Source organism: Kryptolebias marmoratus, linkage group LG1 (assembly GCF_001649575.2).
Source record: "Kryptolebias marmoratus isolate JLee-2015 linkage group LG1, ASM164957v2, whole genome shotgun sequence".
Taxonomy (NCBI): domain Eukaryota; kingdom Metazoa; phylum Chordata; class Actinopteri; order Cyprinodontiformes; family Rivulidae; genus Kryptolebias; species Kryptolebias marmoratus.
In genome coordinates, this window is record NC_051430.1 from 17,242,585 (window position 1) to 17,266,820 (window position 24,236).

At 39.4% G+C, this 24,236-nt stretch overlaps 2 protein-coding genes across 2 annotated transcripts in view; one reads left to right on the forward strand and one right to left on the reverse strand.

Annotated features, from left to right (window-relative positions):
* iqgap2 (IQ motif containing GTPase activating protein 2) overlaps positions 1 to 22,339 on the reverse strand; it is a 29,443-nt gene extending 7,104 nt beyond the window's left edge. The window contains exons 1-24 of the mRNA XM_017413865.3: positions 22,294 to 22,339; positions 20,207 to 20,306; positions 14,952 to 15,108; positions 14,461 to 14,538; positions 12,835 to 12,911; positions 10,275 to 10,342; positions 9,435 to 9,548; positions 9,157 to 9,335; positions 8,448 to 8,535; positions 8,090 to 8,253; positions 7,872 to 7,959; positions 7,495 to 7,658; positions 7,206 to 7,366; positions 6,812 to 6,936; positions 6,442 to 6,605; positions 3,320 to 3,410; positions 3,058 to 3,225; positions 2,468 to 2,610; positions 2,163 to 2,333; positions 1,479 to 1,562; positions 1,242 to 1,313; positions 1,089 to 1,158; positions 656 to 864; positions 330 to 482 (exon numbers count right to left, since the gene is read on the reverse strand). Of these exons, the coding sequence (XP_017269354.1) occupies positions 330 to 482; positions 656 to 864; positions 1,089 to 1,158; positions 1,242 to 1,313; positions 1,479 to 1,562; positions 2,163 to 2,333; positions 2,468 to 2,610; positions 3,058 to 3,225; positions 3,320 to 3,410; positions 6,442 to 6,605; positions 6,812 to 6,936; positions 7,206 to 7,366; positions 7,495 to 7,658; positions 7,872 to 7,959; positions 8,090 to 8,253; positions 8,448 to 8,535; positions 9,157 to 9,335; positions 9,435 to 9,548; positions 10,275 to 10,342; positions 12,835 to 12,911; positions 14,461 to 14,538; positions 14,952 to 15,108; positions 20,207 to 20,306; positions 22,294 to 22,339 (2,934 nt within the window). The remainder of the gene's footprint in view (positions 1 to 329; positions 483 to 655; positions 865 to 1,088; positions 1,159 to 1,241; positions 1,314 to 1,478; positions 1,563 to 2,162; positions 2,334 to 2,467; positions 2,611 to 3,057; positions 3,226 to 3,319; positions 3,411 to 6,441; positions 6,606 to 6,811; positions 6,937 to 7,205; positions 7,367 to 7,494; positions 7,659 to 7,871; positions 7,960 to 8,089; positions 8,254 to 8,447; positions 8,536 to 9,156; positions 9,336 to 9,434; positions 9,549 to 10,274; positions 10,343 to 12,834; positions 12,912 to 14,460; positions 14,539 to 14,951; positions 15,109 to 20,206; positions 20,307 to 22,293) is intronic.
* On the forward strand, positions 4,339 to 6,345 carry f2rl2 (coagulation factor II (thrombin) receptor-like 2). Its single transcript, XM_017413866.3, has 2 exons — positions 4,339 to 4,642; positions 4,951 to 6,345. The coding sequence occupies exons 1-2, from the start codon at positions 4,579 to 4,581 to the stop codon at positions 6,006 to 6,008; spliced, it is 1,122 nt and encodes a 373-aa protein (XP_017269355.1). The 5' UTR covers positions 4,339 to 4,578; the 3' UTR covers positions 6,009 to 6,345.
* Positions 22,340 to 24,236: the final 1,897 nt, after the last annotated feature.

The following is a 24,236-nucleotide window of genomic DNA, read 5'->3' on the forward strand; positions in this document are numbered from 1 at the left end:
AAATATTTTGTGCGTCTCAAAATGAGATAAATTTAATTTCTGACGAACAATTACTGATGATCAGTCTGCTACTCACTTATGGAAGCTGGAAGTTTCAGCTTAGTTTACCATGCACTGATCTTGCATTTTGGTTTAGTTTTTACTAAATGAGTGACACAGTATCTATGTTATCTGTATTCATTCTTAGTTTTAAAACCTCAACATTAGATTTTTACTTTTGTATGTTTTATATATATTAAATAAACCATAAAACTGGGGGAAAGTATATAACTTTTAGCCATGCCTGTAGTTGAGTTGAGGCCTGTTGCCATGATGCATCAGTATCTTACCTGCAGCAGGTAAAAGAGGTGTTGATAGGCTTCCAGTTTCTTCCTTTTGCCTTTACTGAGACCTTTAATACCCAGTCTGTCTCCACCAGTCAGGTCATCTTTACTTGCCTTATTTTTCTTGTTTTTCATTTTTTTATTATGTGTGACAACATCCTGTTTAATAAAACAAACAATAAATGAGAAACTCCATCTGAAACAAACAGAACATTTGCACATTTACAATGGCTAAGTGTTACAAACACATGACTAATGAGGTATATAGCAAACTTATATTAAATCTGACTCATAGAGCCCTGTTATGATGTCAAACGTTTCCTTTCACCAACCTGCAGAGAGATCCTGTTCTTCACCAGCAGTCCGATTTTTATGTCCATCAGATTCAAGTCTTTCTCCATCTGTTGACTGGATCGAATCTTTGTGACCACTTCCTCCCGGAGCCGCGTCAGTTCCTGCTCCTCCCGTAAATCCAGGGGACTCTGCTCCAACAAGTGGACAAACTTCCGCACCACCGACAGAGGAGGATCTTTGGCTCCAGCTAAAATGTGACCAATAAAGGCAGCAAAAGCACTGGTCCCGTTTAAATCCAAACACACGTGATTACTGTTTTTACAGTTTCATAAACCCTATACATTTTTTAATAGGAGCAATGAGTTGTCTTATGAGTTTGACTAAAGTTTTATAAAAGATTTTAGCATCCTATGATACCACAAACAACCAGTCAGCTCAAATTGACAAAGTGTAAATCAGCTTCAGACTCACTTAAAGTTCTGTAGTCCTCTCTGGCTTTGTTTGCCTTTAGGAAAGCCTGAATTTGCACAATTTCTTTCTCCTAAACGAAATACAAGAAGCAATGAGTCTTGAGCAGCATGGGAGGAAAAAAAAGACACCGCTGGCTGATTTTAGGATACTCACGTGATCCTTGAAGAACTGCAGCCTCTGGTTGTATTTCCGCTTGGCTTTCCACATTTTTACAGCGGACTGGATCTAAAAGCATCAGCACGGTTGTTGTCAGAGTTCATAAAGAAGCTGTTATTTGTGGTGTACAAACTCATTTACAAATCTCAGGGTTTTTGTTAACAACTTCCAGAAATTGGTGAACAAGTTTCATTGTATTTTTCTTAGATTAAGAACAACAGTAATAATATTCACCTTAATGATAGAAGCAACATTTTTTTGAAGCAAATTTTTCCTTTCTTTGTATATTATTCTCTGCTTGTAACCCTTCCAGAAAGCCTGAAAATAAAGGGAAAACCACAAAGATGGATCACTGTGGATCAGTGGTTAGAGCAGTCATCCTCCAATGAAAGAGTCGGAGGTTCAGTTCCTGGCAGTATGCAGTCCTGTGTTGAAGTGTTCCTGGGAATGACACTAAACCCGTCATTGCTTCCGATGTGCCCCATCGATGTATGAATGTGATCTAATGTACTGATTAGACTCTATAGAATGATTTAGTCAGAATAGGTTTGTAGAGATGCACTACAGTGCTGTATGGATGTGTGTAGATGGGTAAATAAGGGCAGATTGTGTTGTGTAGCACTGTAAGTAGCCTGGTTGGCTGGACAGGCCCTAAATAAGCAAAGTCCATTACAAAGTGTGTTTCGTATCAACAACACCACAGCATGTTATTAGTATGATTATTAAATCTGGATAAGCAACAATACAAATACTATATGTTTGAACAGCACTGTTTGAAGTGTAAAAGAGACATATTTATAAAGCTTCTTTTTTCTATCACAGACCATTGAACACAGAAGAAGCAATGTGGCCTAAGTATCTTGTACAGGAACACAAAGATCAACTAACATTCCTTCAGCTATCATTCATATTTCATACCTGGAGCTTCACTGCGGATGGTTCTTGTTGACGTAGGTACTCCATCCTCTCAGTGTGCTTTTTTCGGACCAGGTAACCTCTTACCCTCGCCTGCAGCTGGATAATGAAGGATTCGTTTGCGAGCCATAGCTGTTCTCTGTTATATTCTGCAGTCACGCAGCTGACTACATTCTGACAGAGAGGAAAAAAGAAATCATGTTAACCTCAACAGCAGCACAATCATTGCTCATTGTAATCCCAAACAACACCAGCCTAATTATTGGGAGGTTTAGTCTCCTAGGGATCTGATAATTATGAAGCCGTACCTGGATGTCCTCTTTGCTGAGCTGGCCTGCACTGTGTTCAAATCCTTCAGGTTCCTCCCAGGTGCCCTCCCCTGTCTCCAGGTTATAATAGTAGTCGTATCTGCCCTTGATGCAGTGTTTTACCCACACACCATCGCTGCTGCCTGGAGGAAAGCAGAAAATACCCAGTTTAAAAAAAATCCCACACTGTGTGCACATCATCCTTCCTGAGGATTTTACTGTTAAGAAGGATTTGAGGTGCCCTGAGGGGATTTAGGTAAAATTTATTGTTAGAAAACTGGTTTGCTTTCCCAGTTAAACCATATTGGTAAATTTAAATTGTCATTTTAATTGTCCCTGATGTTTAGAATTATAGTGCTTTTAGCATGCGATAAATATTTGGTATTATAATATATTTGTAACTAGTCGTCTTCTGCCAACACTGCCCCTTTCACATGAACTTGCTCATAACCATTACCAGGAAACACTGTCAGTCTTAAGACCACCACTGTGACACGAGGGTGACCTTGGTGGTTATAGTCGGTTAAATCTGGAAAAACCCTGGATTTGTTGCAACATTACACCCCTAATATGTTCATAAGTGTAGTTACCTTTATTAGAATCGCTGTTTTGTTGTTGTGAGAGTTCAACCTGGTACGTGTCAGCACATTTCGGAAGCACTGCTCTCAGTCCTGCACTGGGGGCCTGCAAAGCCTGCAGGGTGTTCTGGGAGTCCCCCTCAGCCACCTTTGCATTAATATGAGCTACAGCCCCAGCCACTAACAAAGTACAGAAGACAAAGTAAAAAAATACTGGTGCTTTAGTCAAATTAGTTAAGATGTAGATGAATAAAGTACAACTGTAGGTGCGTACTTGTGAGCGCCTCTTCTTCGTCCTGATTGGCTGTTAATATGGCCTCTTGAATTTGGTCCAACCACAGCACAGCAGAATCGACACCAGAGCGCTGCAATCATTAAAAACAACCAGGTCACTTCAGCTCTCAGAAGAAAGATCTAACTGTGTGTCGACAAGGAAAGGCACTTCTAATGCACAGCTGCTGTAAAATAACATGAAACTTTGTCAAAAAAAACTTAATGAAGATTAGAAACCCCTGTAGTTTTAATAAAGGCACATAAGGCAAAGTTGTGAGTTTAATGATGGAGGTTTTTGTTTCCAACAGCAGAACTATACATTAAACACAGGCTTGACAACACTACAAAGGTTAGATAACCGTGGAAAAATAATCTTATTTTAACCCCAACACACCAACATCCCAGATACTACAAACAATGTTTATACAGCTTGACCATTGTGCTTGTTCTCAAGCTAATTTTAGAAACCTCCGCTGGGCTGGAGGTTTGGCTGTGACCACAGCCATCGGGAAGGAAGTCACCATTAAAAAAAAAACTTTTGGAAGTCTAAAATTGGTGCTTTGCTTGTATCTCCATTTAACAAACTCTACTTAAAGAAAAGTCTGAAGTGCTAAAAAAATTAAGTAGTGAATTTTAAGTGCAGTATAACTTCACTGTGAAGTTTAAAGTTTAAAAAATGTACACATTTACATCATGGGCAGCCAAGCATGGAGGATAAACAGGACTGCGAAGAGGTACCCTGGAAAATAAATTCACTAAAATAAACAAATACCATGTTCAAAATAACAGCATTATTTAGAGCAGAACACATTAAAACACATACTATATTACAGCAATGATCTCATATTTCTATAAGCCTGAAAAACTCTACAATCAATATCTAAAAAGGCAGTAAAACTATGTCCAACACAAAAATCTAATTCTTATGGGGCGTTCAGATAACAGATCCCAGCTGTTGATGAGCGACTAAGCAGTCTCCCTCCCACATGCCCCCAGTGAGTCAGAGGGAAGTTTCTGACGCAGACAGAGGGGAATTCAGTTTTCAGGCCTGAGCAGGAAACATGCTCATGGCAACGCACGCAGATAAGGCTCCCGTTTAACAAGAACTGGGGTTCCAGGACACAATAAGCAGCTCCGCCATTGTGTTGAAGAGATGCGAAAGGGCGGCTTTCACCGATGGAAACCTGCTGAAAAGAAGCAGCACCAGGACGGCTGAAGACGAGAAACTTTTAACAACTTGGATTTTAAAATCTAACAGATATGGCAGGTCTTGTTTCAGGACTGCTCCTTTGTTTGCTGGCATTTCCGACCAGTCAACACGACGGTAAGCTTTTCAAAAGAACTTTACTGACAAAATAACTACACTTAGTTTGTAAGAGGGTCTTGTAAAATACATATTTGCTTGAAAACATAAAAGGCAAACTTATTTGTTTGGTCAAAATGAAAGCATTTTACCAAACTGTGGTAAATTTATAAAGACAAAAGACAAAAAGGTAGGTATTTTATTATAAAACTTTAGACAAGCTGATGATAGAGAGAAATTAAATTTCTGTTTTTTAGCTTTAAATGTATGTTTATCAAGGTAAAATTTAAGAAAATTAAACTGATCATTAATGTTTTTCTTTTAAACAGGAAACAGGATCAGGAGAGACAACAATACAGCTGTCCCAAAAACCTTTAAGGGGTCAGTTAGTAAAATAAATCATACAAATCAGCTGTTTCGCCATCTCCAACCTGACGCAGACCCTCAACTCGATGTGGACCTGGATGGTCCAGTGACAGCCTACACCACAGGGGCTCTCAGCACCTGGGTCATACCTTCAATGTACATCCTGACTATGCTCATTGGTATCCCTTCCAACGCTTACATTCTGGCCTTCCTCAGAGTCAGACTTCGAGCGAAGTCTTTGACCTCAGTAGTTCTTTACCTGAACCTGGCCTTGTCCGACTTGTTGCTCGTGCTCTCTCTTGTGCTGCGTGTTCACTATCACTTCAACGCGAACAACTGGATATTTGGTGAAATCCCCTGCCGGCTCATCACAGCTCTGTTTTACGGGAATGTTTACTGTTCCGCTCAGACTATAGCGGGTATCAGTTTGAAGCGCTACCTGGCTGTGGTCAAACCGTTTTTGTACAGAAGGATGGCTAAAACTACGCTGGCGGTGTCGACGTGTTTGGTGATCTGGTTTCTGTTTGGAGCTGCTGTTGTGCCTGAGCTCCTGGTCAGACAGAGCTACCATGTTGCGCAGCTGGAGATCACAACATGTCATGATGTACTTCCCTTGGAGGAAAACTCCCATTCCATTCTGGCGCCTTACAGGCTGATGCTGGTTTTTCTGGGCTTCTTACTACCCTTCAGCATTTGCATCTTCACCCACATGGCAGTGGTTTACCACCTGAGTCGAAGTGCTTCTGACTGGAGATCTTACATCAGGGTGTGCACTCTGGTCTTCATCATCTTCGTGGTGTGTTTCTTGCCCAGTGGCGTCCTGCATATGGCTCACTACATCCGCCTGTTCTCCAGTGGGGACGACAAACTGTATGGATACTACAAGTTAGCAGTGTGTCTCTGCTGTTTTCACAGTTGTTTGGATCCCTTCCTGTGCATACTCCTCTCCAAGACTAAAGGCTCTGAGCTACAGTTCATCTGTCTGCACAAGACACCTCAGAGACCAGCAGTTAGGACATGAGACTTAACGTGTTTTACTAATAAAACTACTGTTGGAACACGGTGGAAACACTTCTCGCTGGATGCAGAGTGTCTTAACAGAGCAACCTGTGTTGGTTCCAATACAGCAGTAATGAAATGTGAAAATATGCAAACTGTACAATCAATACTAATCTGCTTTGTATACCCAGCAAATTCAAAGACAGAGTTAGAAGGAATGAAATCAGTTCAAGTTCCCATTTCTTAAAATTGTAAAAAGTGTAATTAAGCAATGCAGATGTATTTATCTGAAGTAATATTGGTCATAACAGGGATGTTGCTATATATCACCAATAAAACTCATAACATTCGGAAATAAATGTGGTATATGATAATGATTTTTTTAATTTTACTTTAATGACACAAAGGACTTTTTTCTGCAGATGTCCAAAACACATTGAGTCTTATCACACTACCTGGCAGAGAAGCTGTTTGGTATGCTGCAGGACATCATGGTAGTGCTTGGCTGTGGCTGGGTTCACCCCTGTCAGCTTGGCTGTAGGCAGAAGAAGAGCTGCGAGGGTCTGCTGATGATCACCTGAATTAAGGGCCTCATTAATCCCAGCTATAGCTATGATGCCTGAAAGTGAAGGGCAAAAGATACTCTTAGTCAAACCTAATTCAGTCACCAAATGATGTATATTTATTGTGTTTAAATCCTGATTTATGTGTTAAGCATTTTACACAGAGACAGGTAATTTTGGAAACTGAAAGCTGAGAAACGTGAATTTATTAGTTGTGCAGGATAAGACATGTTTCAGCCAAAAGCCTGTAAAGTGTCCTTACGTTCATGCTCTTCGTGGACCTGGATATTGACTGTGTCGATGCATTTCTGAACATCGTTCCAAGTGAGAAACTCTTGGCCTTTGGTGAGAGTCTCAGCTCGCTCTTCGATGAGCATGTCAGCATATCTGAAGGAAAAGGTCAGAAATTTAAAGAAAAAGTTGATCAAAATAAATCAAAAGGGTATACTAAACAAAACATATTCTAGAAACTTAAGATTAAGCAAAACAGAAATAATAATAAAGGAGGCAAATAAAATTAAACTTTAAAGACGATAGCAAAGTACAACTTGTTCAAAGAAAATTTTACCCAAAACAAAAACAACACACACATATTGTTAACACCATTTTTACTTGTTAGCTGTCCATTCTGTCCACCTGTCCTGCAGCCACCTTACCTGTTCAGGTTGTCATGGTCTATGTTGGTAAAACCCAGAGGGGAGTCTGTCAGCTGCTCAATAACAGCCTGCGTGTCTTTCGTGTCCAGAACCTCATTCAGCACCACTACAGCCGACAGCATCTCCACAGCTACACTAAGTTCCTCATGACTCAGTCCAGACTAATAAATCAAAAGTAGAAACATTCAAACGCAGTTTAGTGCTTCCAATTAAGAAAAATAAAATGGCTGTAAGTGTGTTTTAGCATGTATGTGCCCACAGGGCTAAAACCTGAAGCACAATGTCTCACCCGTGCTCCTTGTAGCTGCAAACTGAAAAGTTCGCTCTGGTAAAGGTTGGCAGCAGTTTGGTAAACAATCGGCAGCTGTGCCTCAGGCTTGATCAGCTCCTCTACGGTCTCCACAGCATTGCCAAGACGAATGGCTGTATTTATCCGTGCAACTGCTTCAAGTTCTGTTGAGAAAAAAATAGCTTTTTTTTATAAGTCAGCTTTCTAAAAATAGTCTCAAATCTAAGCTTACAGTATAATAAATTGTATTTTTTAAAAATAATTATGCAAATGACTTACAGAAATGCCTTGACGAACTATACACTGAAACTGTACTTAGTAGCAGCAATGGTTTTCTATATTTATCCAGCATACATGTAAGTTCAGTTGGTGCTTACTTCGTTTTTCTGCCTCAGCAAAGTCGTTACAAGAGCTGACAATTCTCTGAATCTCTTCTTTGTCCAACAACACAGTCCTCCCTCCATCCTGTGGGGCAAAGATTGTAGTTCATATCATTGAAAATTCAAAAATAATTCATAAATAGCAGATTTAAAAGAAAACTACCCATCTTCTGGGACTTCAAACTATTAAACAAGCCAGCTTCATCTTATTATACCTTGGATTTCTGTTGGCTGTAGCTTGTAAAATGTTCCAGGTACCAGTGACCATTTGTCTCTTGGACACCCAGCAAGGACAGAGCTTCAAGTCTAAGTGCGACCAACAGAGCAGCTTCGTCTTGGTTCAACACTGCTCGGTTCACTTGCTTTACTGCTGCCTGGGCTGGAGACGAGGAAAACCCAGACTCACATCAATGAATCATACAGACGCCGTGCTTCTGCTCAGATAAAAACCAAAACAAAATCCTAAATCATGTTTTTTTTAACTAAATAGATGTTTATAAATGCCCTGTTATTTTCAAAAAGAACAGCTGTGATTTGGGAAACCATGAATGTCTCATTCGTGCACATCCTTACTGTTGACAACGTCAATGCTTCTCTGGATTTCCTGTTGCGTCAGTAGCTCCTCGTAAACATCCCTTTCTTCTGTAGCAACTGAGGAACGCTAGCAGATAATAACAATGACACAAATTATAATGTACATTTAAATGACATTTTTCATAACACAGCTGCGGTGGGCTGCAGGTTTCCCACATCACATCCGAGTGTGATGAAAATGGATGGCTCCTGTTTGTAAAGAGAATGGGAGGAGATGGCAGGCCGTGTGGAGGTCTAAAGTCTGGTAAATACAGCTGACGCTGCAGTGACTGGAATGTGCTGGCAGGGCTTGTGGCGTTGCTACACAGCAGTCATTAAAAAAACACTACTTAAGTAAAGCTGACTTACTTTGCCTTTTTAAAACCTAATTTAGAAATTACACAATGAGACCAAAATGATGTATAATATGCTGTTTTGTCAATTAAGTTCAGTGACACCACTTTAGGGTGAAAATAGATCCAGCACATTAAAAGCCATGTGATGAGGTAGCTAATAAGTCAGCAAAACAAATCAACTGATGTGTATTTTTACACCGATTCAATCACAGGCTTGGTATAATATTGTACAATATATTTACTTAACCTCTGACACAATGACACCATCTTTAGGCACAAACGTTGCAGTTCTAAATATTTAGATTAAGACATTAAATTGCAATGAAAAACATCCAAAAGATGAAGTTTCTTACCCTCCCAGAGGACTGAGACCGCTTCCGACACTTAGCCTGGCTCAGTGTGTCCTGGTATTCCTGAGCCAGGGCTTCCTGGGGTTTCCTCAGCATTGCGTTCGGGTTCTTCAGTGCAGCCATTGTCGCAGACGCCTGGCCTTTCTCAACCGCCTCATTGATGGCAATCACAGCAGCATGCACTAAAAGAAGAGTTTGTTTAAGCAAGTTATCGTTGGCCAAAAAGAAAAACACATTGCTATATCAATCAGAATAAACTGATGTAAAACACCCCGACTCACAAGCAGCTTCATCCACTGAGAGCTCATTGGCCAGGATGCCTCCAATTTTACTGAAAGCTGGCATCTGAATCCCATATTTCTCCAGTTCACTCCTCATATTACTGATCTCTTCCTCTGTAGGACAGGAATATGTTAATGCCAGGGTCAACTGTATAATATGACATAGTAAAAAGTAAAACATAGTACATGTAGTATTTACTATTCACACTTTATAGTTTTATTTGCATACTCAACACCTTAATTTTCTTAAACCTGTCTGTGCTTTAAGCAGACAATCTTTAGGCTTAGTAATTCTTATTAAACGTGTTTTCATTTCATTTTTTTGGCAATTTATTTTTTCTAAGTGTCTCTGCAAACAAAGGGCAGCCCTAAATTACTTTTATGCTTAAGTAAATAAATTCTAATGATAGTCAAACACGTCAGCAAACATTTTTAGGAGTATTCAAAAACACAATTAATGTTAAAAGCTTCAAAACTTAGTTTGCCTCTTTTCCATTTGAATGACCAAATCAGAGTGGTTGAATCATACATCGCTAAAAGTGACAAGCTGTTCAAACAAATCCTCTTTATCTGCTTGAAAGCACACTATAATTTGTTATCTTTTTCAATTAAATCCCAGAATGAAGAAAATTCTCCCTAAATGCAGAGTCTCATTGAATGCACACAAGGTTGAATCGACATGTGAACACAAACAAACCCCAAGGCAACATTTGTCCTTAAACTTAATACCCATCAATGATATCTTATTTGTTTCATCTACTGTTTACCTTTAATAACCCGTGTGCTTTTGTGAAACAGTATATTATGCTATCAACAGGAGCTGATTTCCACAACTGTTACCTGTAAAGTCCACTTTCCCCAGCAGGTCCTGAATCTGTGGCGCAATACCAAGTTTATACAAGTAAAGGCTGAAACAAACCATAAAGAACAAGAGATTTATTAAAATAAAAAAGGAAGAAGCACTTAAAAATAAAAATAGACATGAAACTGAAACCCTGAATATTTATTTTTCCTCATGCTTGTTATTGTTTCTAAAGCCGAGCCCGCTTTTACACCACATGAGGGTAGTATTAGCTCAGATTACACAGCGGGCTGCCTCCCAGCAGCCTGGAGGCTCTCAGTCCGCCAAAAAGCAATGAATTCAACAAGCAGGTGGGTGGAAACTTCATTAAACTTTCATCTTCTCGCAGGTACCTGATAAGTGGTGATGAATTATAGATATTTACGGCGGCCCAGCGTCAGTAAAGCTCTAACTAGAGGAGTTGCAGCTCAGTGGCGGGTGGCCGTCCTGCCCTTTGGTCACACGGCGTGAGAGTAAACACAAGATGCACTCTGTCCTTGGGACACAGGGGGCTTCAAACAACCATTTCAAATTTGCTTACACAACGAGGAATGTTTTGGCATGCGGGCAGCTGATTGAGGCTGAGATACGAACAGAAACAGCTGACTCAGGTTAATAAAGGGAGTTAAAACCAAGCAGCAGGAGTTACAAACAATCAGACAATGAATGGCCCCCTCCTTATGGTCAGTTTTTCTTTCTTACATCACAGCAGCACTTAAAGTAGATTTTTAAAACATATTACATTATATTTCCCCAGTGACGCACTTCTCCATTTCAGTTTTTGGCCGAGTTTGTGCTAAGAAGCATCCGCGGCTTTGCATTGCCCCTTCGCTTTGTGGGACTTGAACTGGACTTGCAGGAAGGAAGTGCACGTGTGTGCATAAGCAGGGAAGGAAATCAAATCTCCCAGGACCTGACCGAAACACTACAGCAGCGAAAACAATCCGGCCAGCTCGCATAACCACTCCCTAAATGTGTGTTTGGATGACTGCATGCAGAAGAGACAGAAATCCACCCAAAACTCTGTCACAGCCATCTAAATAACCAACGACCTCACAAGAAGATCAATTTAACCACAGTCCAGTTGAGAACATGTTCACAAATAGACACCAAAAGCAACAATTTACATTTTGTAACAAAACTGAGTACCAAAAACTGCAAATAATTGTTTGTAAGATTGATTAGGTGGGCCCAGGATTTGCTCAAAGTTTTTAACTTGTTAAGACCAAGTTGTAAGACTAATTTATTTTCTATAATAAACTTTAAATCTACTGATTATTTTATTATTAGCTGCATAAACCCACACGTGTGCTGGTGTAGAAGGTGTAACTCATTTCCCACAAATGATAAAAGGCTTGACGACAAGAAGTACTCCCACAGCCTTACTAGAGCAGAAATGCGATTTTTCAGTTTCTGTTTCATTTCACTTAGCTGCGCTGTAGTTCCTTTAGACGTAAAAAAGATTGTAGTCTAAAATGGTCTGTTTGACCTCATCTGCCATAATCACAGGGTAAAGGGAAATGTATTTAATTTAGCCAAGAGGTAAATATCAGAGTTCAAAGTTTAACAGTAAATCTTTACACAGGAAAAGGCAACATGTTATGATCTGAATCTGCTCGGCGGCTCATAACACAGAACTTTTCTTTATCTGGAGCAGTCAGTGTTGGGAAAGTTACTTTGGAAATTTAATTCATCACAATTACAAGATTAAATTAAAATTGAATCAAAATAAGAGTAATAGTAGTGCAACTACTTCAATCACTTTCTAAGTAATGTTACTAATTATATAGGAATACTTTTGAATTGTTTTTCTACATATTCAAACTATAGCTTGGCTTCAAAGTAAGTAAAAAGTATAAAACATTTTTGTCTAAAATTTGACACCAGTCAGTGCAGCTTGGAAATAAATAAATCAAGAGTGTTTGCTTCATATGTATTAAAACTCAAACAGGGTGTCCACACACCATACATCAGTAATCTTGTAATAAGGTCACTGGGATGGTGCCGTTTGTTGCAACAAAGCAGTAGGATGATGACGTTACGAGATGAGTTGACGATTTAAGCGAGCACTGCATGCTGGGTAGGTTTTCTCTGGATGTTGTAGTTCGGTTGGTGTGTGTGTGTGTGTGTGTGTGTACGCTGCATGTGAACGCTGACAACCTGCAGGCACTGCTGTGCTTGTCCATCAAAGCAACAAAATAAATAAATATATATAGCTTAAGCTTTTTTCACAATAATTAGATGTAACAAATTGTAATCTTGAATATCTGAATAAGTAACTAATTTAATTACGCATTTTCCTTAGTAACTGTAACAGATTACAGTTACTTTTAAATAATACTGCATCATGAAGCTTGTTATTCCCCGACACTGATAGCAGCTCAAGTCCACTGGTTTAAATTTCTATCCAGGAAATAAAATCAACATTATTGTGCCACCTTCAGGAAAAAACAGCATCCATTCATCTGACAAACTTCATAAAGATCAAAGATCAGAGAACAATCAGAGAACAACAACAAAAAAAAGCATGAGGAAAGTGAAGTGAAGAACAAATCATACCTCAGTGCGTGGATGCAGTAAACCACCTTGGGCATGTTTTTGCGGTCATACACATCTGTCGTTTCTGGGTAGAATATCTGAAAGAAGAGACCTGTATTAGTCACCGCTCTTTTAGGAGCGGTTTCACTTTTTATTCAGCTGCAACAGGAGTACAGTATCCACCACATTTATTTTAAATTTAACCTGCAGAAACCTGCAAAAACATAAGAGAAACGTCTGAAAAATACAGCAAAATTCCAGACAAAGAAAACAAACTTACTTCCATTATAATGTTCATAGAGCTGCATAAACTGTGGCCACTAAATATCATCTATAAATATAATTTCTTTATATTAGCTTTATACAAGTGTTGTGTTATAGTTGTTAGACAGTTTTACTGACATTTTAATTGTTTTCAAAACTTTAGCAAAACTTTAAAAGTCAATAATATGTTGCAAACAGGATGAATACAATGTATCATTTGGGACAAATGAGTGGCGAACTTAACATCTGTCATTTAAAAAAACATCATAAAATACAATTTTTAGAAAGAGTTCCTCCCCAGTCAGGTTAAAGTGACAATACGACGGTTTCTAGTCTGCCAACAAAACCAACATAAAGAGTTTCGTATTCTACTGCACGGTAGATTTCAAGACACGACTCCACGAGGTCTTTGTGTCGTCTCATTAATGATGCAGTGAAATTATACTGTCCTGTCAGTCACCCTCATTACCATTTCATCTGCAAAACTCACTGCCTGGTCAAAAAAAAAAAAGAAAAAAAAGCGCCACTGGGATTTAACTCAGCAAAAAGATAAGAACTTGTGGAAGTGTTTAATTTGTTTCTGCTGGCACAGAGAGTTATTTTACCCAGCAGATTCAGTAGGTGAATTTTCATTAGTCAACTACATTTGAGTAAAAGTGATTAGCTACAGAATAAAAACCTGAATGATCAAAATCAGAGATTATGGTGAATTTTCTTTTTAAAGTCACACTAAAAGAATTTAAGAGTGTTTTTTAAAACTCCAAGAACAAAAGAAAGATAGAGAGTCAAGGTACTAAAAGTAAACAGCCCTAATAAAACCATTTATTAATGAATTTGATAGAAAATAAGTTTTCAGGAGCATAAAGACTGAACTCAATTACTAATAAAAGTCATAAGAGTTCAGACTGACCCTGTTGAAGAGTTATGGGAGTATCAGAACAGGAGGAGCAGCAGATACGTGAAGGTCATAAATCAATCTACTGAAGAAACAAAGAATTAAAAAGTCTAATAAAAATGTGTCGTAAAAGCAACTCAAACTCCTAATCAGTCCCCCTTCCTAAAATCAAATCAAGTTTTGTAGATTAAACCTCTGATATTAGCTCCTGTTCTGAACTCTTTCACAGTAATACTCAGGGAGTCCTGTCCTTTTGTCTCAAATTGGTCATAATTGTCATATATAATGTTCTGTTTCATCTTAAAATTCTGAAATGGTCTCTAAACATGACAACTGCTTATGAGTTGCTTACGACCACTAATGTCCAGAAGTGGCCTGGGTAAGTGAGAAAACAGACTCAAAATGAGGTGTGTATTGTTTTTCTTTACATAAATATTTGTTATAAAAAAAAGCAGGTCCTTTTCTCACTGGTGGTTGAAGCTTCTTACCTTGGGGAGGCCCACTGACTCCATGGCTCTGAGCCACTGCACCGTGTTGTCAGTATGTCTGAAGTGCAGCCCTTTGCTCTGAAGGTGAACATGGAAGTAAAGAAAGAAATGTAGCCACATATATATATATAAAACTGTTTAAAAAACATAATAAATCAGGTGATACAGAAAAGAAACAGCTAGAAAACGTGCAAAACTGATCACAGGTACAAATCATAACTACAAATCTTTTATTTACTTTATTCTAGCATGCAATAGTCTTACAAAAAGAGTAACATTTTTTCTAATTAAATGTTAATCATGGTCCAGCTAAAACTGGTTTTCTATTTTATGGTTTCACTAGAACAGCTATATGGTCTGCAAACGTTCACGTGTTCCTGTGTGAAACTGATTTTAACTGTTAGGAAGTGAAAACGACCTGAAAACTGATGTGATCTGAAGAAATCCAAGCGCAGGGCAACTGTAACCTCACATTAAAGGAGGCGGTTTACCTTGTAACGAGCCTGATCTCGGTCATAAATCTTTTTTGCAGACACCAGTTTGGGGGCAAAAAAATTGGCGAGCTTCCCGAGATAAACGCCGTTTCTAAGTCCCTCTTCCAGTTCTGTGGTGGGGGGCAGATCCTCCTCCAAGCAGGCCTCCATCCACCTGGAAACACAAAAGAAACAAAGATAAAGAAGCACACTTGAATAAGCAGCCGACGACATTTGGCAACTTTGGCTTCCTAGGAGTTGACGAGAAATTCTGAGCAAGCGTGATAAAAAGGGATAAAACAAAAAAAAAGTTGATATTAAGGCTATTCATCAAAATGAGAACAACAAAGATAATATACTTGAAGCTTAGTTCACTGAAGCCTGCATTTTGAGATAAATCACCGGGAGCAATAAATTACTTAACTTTCCTCCACCAGAGCTGTGGTTACTAGTGTATTTACTCTGCCATCTGATAGCCACACATAACAGGGTAAGAGATATTTGGTGCCTGAAAGCTGGCAGGTAGTCAGCACGTCACACCTGCTGCCCTTTCAAATTCAAGCAAAGCTGAAAATGTTTAACAAAACAAACTCAAAAAACACGAAAGATCAGCTCAGATTTAGTCAAATTATGAGTGGGGCCTGATAAAATTCAAGTCACTGAAGCCACTGTAAGTGAAAAACCCTGGTTAATTTACCATAAATAAGAAAATCCCTCTGCTACCAACACTTTATTCGTTCAACAGGGATTTGAAAAGGTCCTTCAGTGTGACAGAACCGGGCACCGTGACAGACAACACCCACACGGAGTCCCGCATGCTTCAGGAAGGAGGCTGCAGGGGCATTTACAGTCTGGGCTTTCAACTCTCTGCACCCATCAGGAGAACATGAAAACAATGATGGTTTAACTCTTTTAAAACAGCCTCTTTGGTCCATAGCTGGAACACTGGCTAAAACTGATAAGTTTCATGAATCCACTCCAAAAAAACAGTAAATGATTTGTGATCATGGTGAATCATTGTGGTGTGAGAGCTTGTTACACATTATCTTTCTGCCTATGAATGAGATATTTTCCATCCATAAACATTTGAATTATTACATCATTTTCTATCACACTGAACGTGAATTCTACAGAAAATATCATTTATAGCTCAGTGATTCATGTTATGTTGCATTCATAGCAGCAAATCTTAACTCCCTTCGATCTTAGCAACAGCGATAACACCGTCCCTCGTGCACACACGCAGATGACACCTTGTTTAGATTAATTAAGCCTGCGCGGGTACTCTTAGGATCCAGTTGAACAAAACATGTGTCAGCACAATAAAACACAGTCGAAGCAGTGTGTAGATTACGCCCCCTGAGGAATAAAGCATTCGCACAGTTACTTGTGACGACTGGAGCCACAGATCATTCAGGACACAGAACCAACAATCACAGGGAAGAATCCAGCTCTGCTTTGGTTTCCTAAAAAGGTTTCAGGTGAGCACGATAAGCAACATTTATGAGAAGTCTCCCCATATTAGGAATATCTACAATCTATCAGATTTAAGTTGGAATCTGGTTGATTATCAGATTCTTCTTAGTGATCGTGAGAAAATAGGATTATTGTGTAAATATGATTTCACATTGGTTAACCTTTGAGAACCGCCCCACAAGGACGCCCAGGAAGGCCCATTTGGCCCTTCATGGTTCTGAAACTATTACAAAAAAACACCCCACACACGTTGCATGGGTTACATAGCTCTCCTGTGAAACTTCACTTCCTGTACTTCAAACAAAGGAGGACTTGTCTCCTGATCTCCTGAAGCAGGACAGACTTGTTCTTGTGTTTATATCCGTCCAAAAAAAAAAAAGGCCTTCCTGTGATTGTCCAACCAGTGACCCAAAGCAGTAAACAAAATACAGCTTTCTGGAGTAGGAGTTAATCACACATTAGCATGTTGTAAGTAAACAACTCCTCTTGTGCTTTCAGAACCAGTATTTTCTGTGTGCGTTTTGAAAGTTTGTGTCATGCAGCTTTGTCATGCAGGTCATGAGTTTGTGCGTACGCCTTGGGGTGAACAGTCTGAGGATCTTGCATCAAGTGGCGATTTTTGTTCACCACGGGATGTGCTTTCATAAAAAGATCACACAGATTCCACGATTAAATAAAATGTACAGTCGTGGGACCAACTTTCCTCTTCCACATAAACCAAGCAAAAGCCCGACTGGTTTAGACGAAGTTTGGACAACATTCACTGAACCGACAAGTAAATGAAAGTTTTGTTTTTTTTAAATAACCGACTTGCAAAAGAATAATAGAGGCCAACAAACCAAAATCCTGAGAAAAATGCCCAAGTGTTGAAGATGTGGACCACATCTTTCTGTAAGCCCTTTCAGAATAAAATCATGGTAAACTAGGAACTAAAAAGTTGCCACGTCAGTTTTGAGCTGAAGTGGCATGTCTTGTATGCAGACCATAACATAAACAACAAACCAGGAAATCACAAAAAATGTCTCAAGCTCTCCAACAATGTATGTGTGTGTCATGAGCAAAATGTTCAACATGTGGTTGGTAAAAACTTAAATTAGCCCAAAGGTTACCATCCACAAAAAGGGCTACAAATGTAAATCATCAGTCGTTTACTTTGCAGCGAAAGTACAAAGTCTCCTTCTCTATGACTGAGCATGTGTGATCTTTTTTTTTTTGGGGGGGGGAGTCTATTAACTGACAACATCTGTTTATAAAAGACGGTCATCTAAGGCCTTGAAACAATGAAGCAACTTTACAAATAACAAAACTCAAGCTAATTAAAAGATTCAACTTTATATGCTCCTAAATTCAGCAGTAAAGTTGCAGATTACTCCCACATATATCCAGATTTCTTTTCCCTGTTTAATAAATATTTCTACAGTAAGCTACATCCACCTTTTCGCACAATGATATGAAGCTCGTTATCGAAACCCTAATCACTTCAAGGAGGCATTACTGTAACTCTGTGGAATTGGATTATCACTCAGCGTCCGCAGCTGATAAAGAAATGTGCAGTCAGACTCCTAGAAAGTGAGAAAAGGAGATAGTTTTACCCCTGAGTCAGCATCTCCCTGGCTTCCCATTAAACACATCACAGATCGTTTTTAATTATCATTAGCTTTTAAATGCAGTCTAGTTTCTTCAAACCTGCAGATCAGACTTCCAATGTCAAATTTATGCTTTTTTATTTATGTATTTAAAAACTCGCCTCTTCCTGGTTAAATCTGTATTCAACTCTTTAGAGTTTTCTATAAACATTGTTTACATTTATTTTTAAGATTGCATTTTATTAATATTCAACTGCATTTCTTCATGTTGTCCTGTGCTTTTCATCTGCTTCTGTTTAATTGTGTGTTTTATATGTTTTACGATCTCCTTGATCTGATCTGTATTAAAGTCTCTGTGAGGATAAATAAAAATATATACAGTACTCCTTGACTAAACCCACTGATTCAGTGTCTGATTAAATGTGAAATATGGCGACAATCTCCTCTTCTGCTCCTGAGTTATGGTGTTAAAGAATGACCTGACATTTAAGAAATAAATATGATGACTTAATGGCTGTTTTCTAGTTGGTGTCTGTAAATCTGTTTTGTGATGGAAAAGTGATTTTAGTCTGAATAACCGAGCATCAACTGTTGATCAAAACCTGCCCTAAACTGCAGATTGGATAAAGAAAGACCAATAATTTAGACCCCCCCCNAGAACAGGAGAACTGGATGTTGAAGTATCCAGTACTATAATGGACAGATGAAAGCGCAAACCTTGAAAAAAAATCCTTCAAATTCCTTCAATTCATTTGTAGATAAGTAGGAATGGAGGAATTTCAAGATAAGTGTCTACTAAAGGTGCTGAGCAGCAAATGACTGACTGAAGGTCAAAACAGCAGATTTGATCTATTTTTGTATCAAATTACCCTTTTAGCCAATGGTTACGGACATCTTTGTCTCATTGCAGAACACAACAGAACAAAGGTGATCATGCAGGATACAACTGTAGCTTACAGTGATCCCGTCGGCTACAAGTCAGTAAACTTCCCCAGAGAACTGACTGATCAGCATAGGTTACCATGGCAAAATTACCATGCCGACTATAAATCCTGTTTTACAGCACAGGCCTCTGACTTCTGAGACCTGGACCTAATCCCCTGCTCGCTGTGGTTTACAGCTTTGTTAGAAGCCTATTTTAATCCTAATTTAACTCCACACATTTCACAGAACACAGGCTCCAGTCCACAATTTACAGAAACGATGGAAAGTCAGTAGACCCGACAGGAAAGGAGAGGAAGCCGAAGGGTGAAAGCAGAGAACATAAAGTGATTATTCTTTGATTTCTCACCTCAGACTGCTTCTGTAAAGCTCAGCCTTAAGCTAAAGTTCTGTCGGCACGCTATAAAAGTGCCATATCTAGAAGTGATTATGATGGATGTGTGAATCTGCTCCATTTAGCCCTTGTAAACTCTTACTATCCTGTGACAGGAACAGATAAAGTTGGCCAGCTAGTCCTCACTAAGTCAGAGTGCAAGGTCAGCAGGCAAACAAAGTATAAGGAAAGGTAAGAACGGTAAAAAAAATATATATTAATAATCCAAATGTAGGGTTGCAAAAATCACCACCAGGCTACAAAACGGTGGGAGGAAAAAAGGATTAATCCTGAGGGTAAAACATGACAAGATGGGAGTGTGATAAAAATCAGAGTGTAAGACGATGCATGATCACACTTCCTGTTCCTCCCTGTGCAGTAGGATGCTTTTGTAAAGCAGACAGGAAGTGGTTTAGTTTAAACGTTGCTCAGATGCCTCATGAAGGCACATCAGCTTCATGCCCTCTTTAGAATATCGTGGCTGTGATATCTGAGCTTTCTGTGTGATTTGAACTGAGGGCTCAGTGGGTAGCGCGGGCTACTCCTTCAGCCGATCTGAAACTCGCCGACTCAACTCTGTGTGTTTACGTTAATGCTTACAGATGTGTGCCATTCTCAAATGTTGATTCTGCTTCTAGCTTCATGCTGCTGCTCTGTTTGTATTCCTTTCATGTTTGCATCGCTTTCATTTCTCAACCACTCCCTGCAGCGACATTCATTAAACACACAGTTAAAGATTAAACAAACCTATCGTTCATATTTTCAACATGCCAAGCTTGGTGACAAAGAAGAGAAATAAAGTGGCTAATTTTAACCTGCGCGTCTGATTACACTCTTCTTATCTTTATAGTTCCCCCACCACCACCAACACCACCATCATACCCCCCACATTGTACCGTTTGGCCTCCTCTAGGTGACACAGGTACTCATAGGCGATGTTCTGTCGCCTCCTCTCATCCATCTCCTCCGCTGACAGCCTCTCGTCATCCTCAATGGCTGCAGAAAGAAAGCAGATTCAAACGTTTACGTTATTTTCACCAGTTTTACAGTAGGTGCTGCTTTTCTTTAATCGAATTAAAAGTTCAAGAGTGAAAAAAAAAAGGTTAGCGAGAGTCTAACACAGAACAATGTACAAATGTTTTGTACTCATATAGGAAGATGACACCGGTGCTTCACAGGATGTTGTGTTATTTAGTCTTTTCGGGTTGCATTCAAATCACGAGAAAAGTTACAGTAACCCCCCCCCAAAAAAAAAAACGGAAATACAAACTTAAATGATATATCCTGAATAAGTGAATTTATTTACATTAAGAGCTGCACTCCATGCTGAAAACTCTACAGAAATGGTACGCCTCAATGATCGAAACGGGCAAAGATGTGTCTTCTGCTGAGAGTTCGTTACCTGTAGCTTAACGAGATGCCCACCTCCCCCTCGTCACACCTCACCTCCACTCTAGTCCAATCAAATCTCTTCATTTCGGGCTGACTGAAGGGATAATCACAAACCTGGAGGCTCAGTTTAAAAACAGAGTTTGGTTCCCTGAGAGTAAAGGAGAGTGGAAAATGGCACAGCTTTTGGATCTTAAACTGTAGCTTGCTTTTTGTTCATCCACCCTACAAAACATGAAGCAGATTCAAACCATCAAATCTACATTCACGTGCTTCATCTAATGGTTTTGTCCGATCCACTGCATTATCCGTCTGTGTCCACATTGGGTTTATTTCATTTCTGACTACCATGTGGAGTTTCAACTATATCAATATGTGGGGAAAATAAATTCTCATCTGGAGTCCACGTGGCCAGCCTGGATCTCTGAGGAGCTCTCTTAAACTCTGTCCATTACTCACCTGCAGAGACATGTCCTCCAAGTCTCAGCAGAGGCTTGACACACAATTCTCACATGTAACAACAGGCAGAGCCGGACACAGCTGTCCCGTCACTTTTACACGAACATCAGCCTGCTACGTGGCTGTCCCAGAGCCCCCAGCTGTGCCGAAAGCTGACATGGACAAAGATGTAGCTGAATAGTCATGTCTGAGGCCGTCCCATCAGCCCCCAGTGCAGCTATTATGAACATCCTCCACCGACTCACTTCCTAGAAGAGCCTGTCTGCTGCACCAGCTCTTATATTTAACTACCAGGATGGGTTTGTTGCTTTTGTGTGTCACAGGATCACTGAAGTGGAGTTATGGTCTCTGCGATTATGACTCATGCTTTTCTTTAACTGCAGGAGGGGGGTTTTCTGCTGTGACTTTTTTGCTTTTCTAGCGTGGAGGGGGGCAGCTGAAGAAACAACTCAAGGCAGGTTTAACTTTGGGATTCCTTCCTTTCGCACTGAAATCCCAAACCCACATGTCTGCAACAAACTGTAATTGTGCACACATCTGTGGCGACACAGACCCTGTAAATCCACAGCAGTATGAGTTGATCAATAAACAACTAAAACAAACAAAACACACACAAAAAACAGGCCTGCTGACAACTGATCTCCAGTGTTACAAAACTGTACTTTGTGACTTTTCTAAACCCTTATCAGTTTACTCAGGTACAGTCAGTTTTAGATTTCAGTAAAAATCCTAAATTAATAATTAACCATGAGGGAAAAAAAGCCTTGTGTGTAGACATGAAGGCATGTTAGCTGCCAGTCAAATAAACAGATAAAACCATTTCACTGTGGTGCATTCAGGGACACCTTGAGCGAAGGCTTTACTTTAAAAACACCCTGAATTTGTTTAACATGCATTCACTCTGCCTCAGCTCACGTCACCTTTAATTTACACTATACCATAATAATAATAATAACTGGTAGTAGTGTGGAGTTATCCAGCTGTAAAAGTAGCAGCCAGGTGCAGAAGAAACACCTGCTGCTCATCAGACATCTCTGCGACGGCAGCCTGGCTTCATCCGGTGTCACGCAAACCACAAGTTTAACGCCCAAAAGCGCCAAAAAAAATAAAAAACATAAAAAACTGTGCTACTTACTTCCATAGCGTGGCTTCTGTAACGTAATGGTTTCTTCATGGTACATCCTGCCTCGTTTCCTCCGCTTGTGAACTCGTCTGAACTGGAAATAACTTCGGCCAACAAGCTAACTCACGTTTGAGCGAACCGAGGTGAGCCGCGCCTCTCGGGACGTATATTAACGTGAATAAATGTGATAACGGCTGAAGCGGAGTGGAGGAGGAGGAGGAAAGGGGGGGAAATGCCCAAAACAGTTCCCAAAAGTTTCATGAAAGTGCCAGCTGTGGCTTGTCGCGGACATCCCCCATGGTGTGCGCCTCTTCTGCACGCGTGACTCCTGTCCAAAGTGCTTCTTGTTGGTGTTATCTACGCGTCCGCTGCTCCTGAAATGATTGACGGAACAGCGGCTGTTGGCACTTAGCACCACCTGCTGGCCAGACGGCGGTACCGCACCCACCACTGCATTGTTGTTGTTTGTTTGTTTTGTTGTTCCCCTCACTGATGAGCTTCTCTTTATTTCTGTTGGCAAACTATTAATGTTCTCCTGCTGTATTATTTTTTATTTTTCTGTACGTCTATCTAACTACTGTATACGTTGTCCTGTTTTAGCCATCATTAAAACATTTAGCTCTTTCAGGAGATGAGTGCTATTATTATTTTATTTTTTCTGTAACTTTTATACTTTTAAAACATATTTAACCTATTTTACAAATATTTGCCCTGAAGAAATACACCGAGATCTTTTCAATTTCATAAAAACATTGTTTTCTTTGAAATCTGCTTCAACATACTTGCTCTGTTCTGCTACTATTAGCTTTTATCTATCTTTTTACTACTTTTTGTTAGCTCTGTGCTCCTTTTAGCCTATAGCTAATGTTGTTACTTTTAGCTAATGTTTTGCTACTTTTAGCTTTTGGCTACTATTTTCCTAATTTTACCTAGCCTTTTGGTATGTTTAGGTTTTAGCTACCTTTCTGCTACTTTTAGCCTTTAATTAGCCTATTGCTCTATTTAGTTTCTAGCTAGTTTTGCTACTTTTAGCTAGCTCTTTTTTACTTTTAGGTTGCATTTTTCCACTTTTGTTTTTTAGCTAATGTTCTGCTCTGTTTAGCTTTAACAACTCAGTTTTAGCTTCTTTAACCACTTTTAGCAAAGTTATTCAATGCTCAGCTGTATTTTCATAGAAAATGACATTTCTCTAGTTTGTGTTTGCAATTAAATGTTGCTATTTAATTGTTTTTGTCATTATTATGCCAAGTACTTTAATTTCCCCTGTTCTTGATTCATATGTAAAACATCCCATTTTAAAAGTGTGTCATATGCTTAAATATAAACATGTCTGACATGAGGTATATATTTTTACTTAATGTAAATACATCTTGATTGTAGATGAATGAGAACAGCTGTAGTCCCATATTGCCACACCAGCAACAGTGACTCAGTCTTGGGAAACCGTAGTCTTGCTAAATGTGATTGGTTTATGGTTTGTGGCCTGGGAGATCATTTATTTTGCACTTTCAGACAAACAATGAGCTAAATGTGGTCAAATACAACCACATTTGGTCTTATTTATTTAGACCTGCTCATGGTCCAAATGTTCGTCTCTACTCTGCTTCATCATCCTTGCTTTACCTGGTCTGAATCATCTTTTACTGCCTGCTGGACTGGAGCCATCGTGGGGCCAAGTCAATTTGCTTCTTGTGTTTGAGTTTGTTTTATACACCGACTAACCTAACATTCTCAAAAAACATCAGCAAAACTAAACTTGTGAAAGCCTCAGGTTGACATCAGAAAACACCAAACATCTGGAGAACATCTGGGAGAGTTAATAATGCAGTCATTGAAATTAAATCCTTATATTGAGGTTAAATATAACTTATTATTGTAGATACGGCTTGTCTAACCTATGACATATTGTCACTTCCGCACAAAGCTCGTGTCAGTCAGGATCATTATTTCAGTTT

What these genes read in the sequence shown, in the direction of transcription:
- f2rl2 (XM_017413866.3), top strand. Translation starts at nt 4,579, where the DNA reads ATGGCAGGTCTTGTTTCAGGACTGCTCCTTTGTTTGCTGGCATTTCCG. An exon ending in TCCGACCAGTCAACACGACG is followed by an intron (nt 4,643 to 4,950) that starts GTAAGCTTTTCA and finishes TCTTTTAAACAG; the next exon opens with GAAACAGGATCAGGAGAGAC.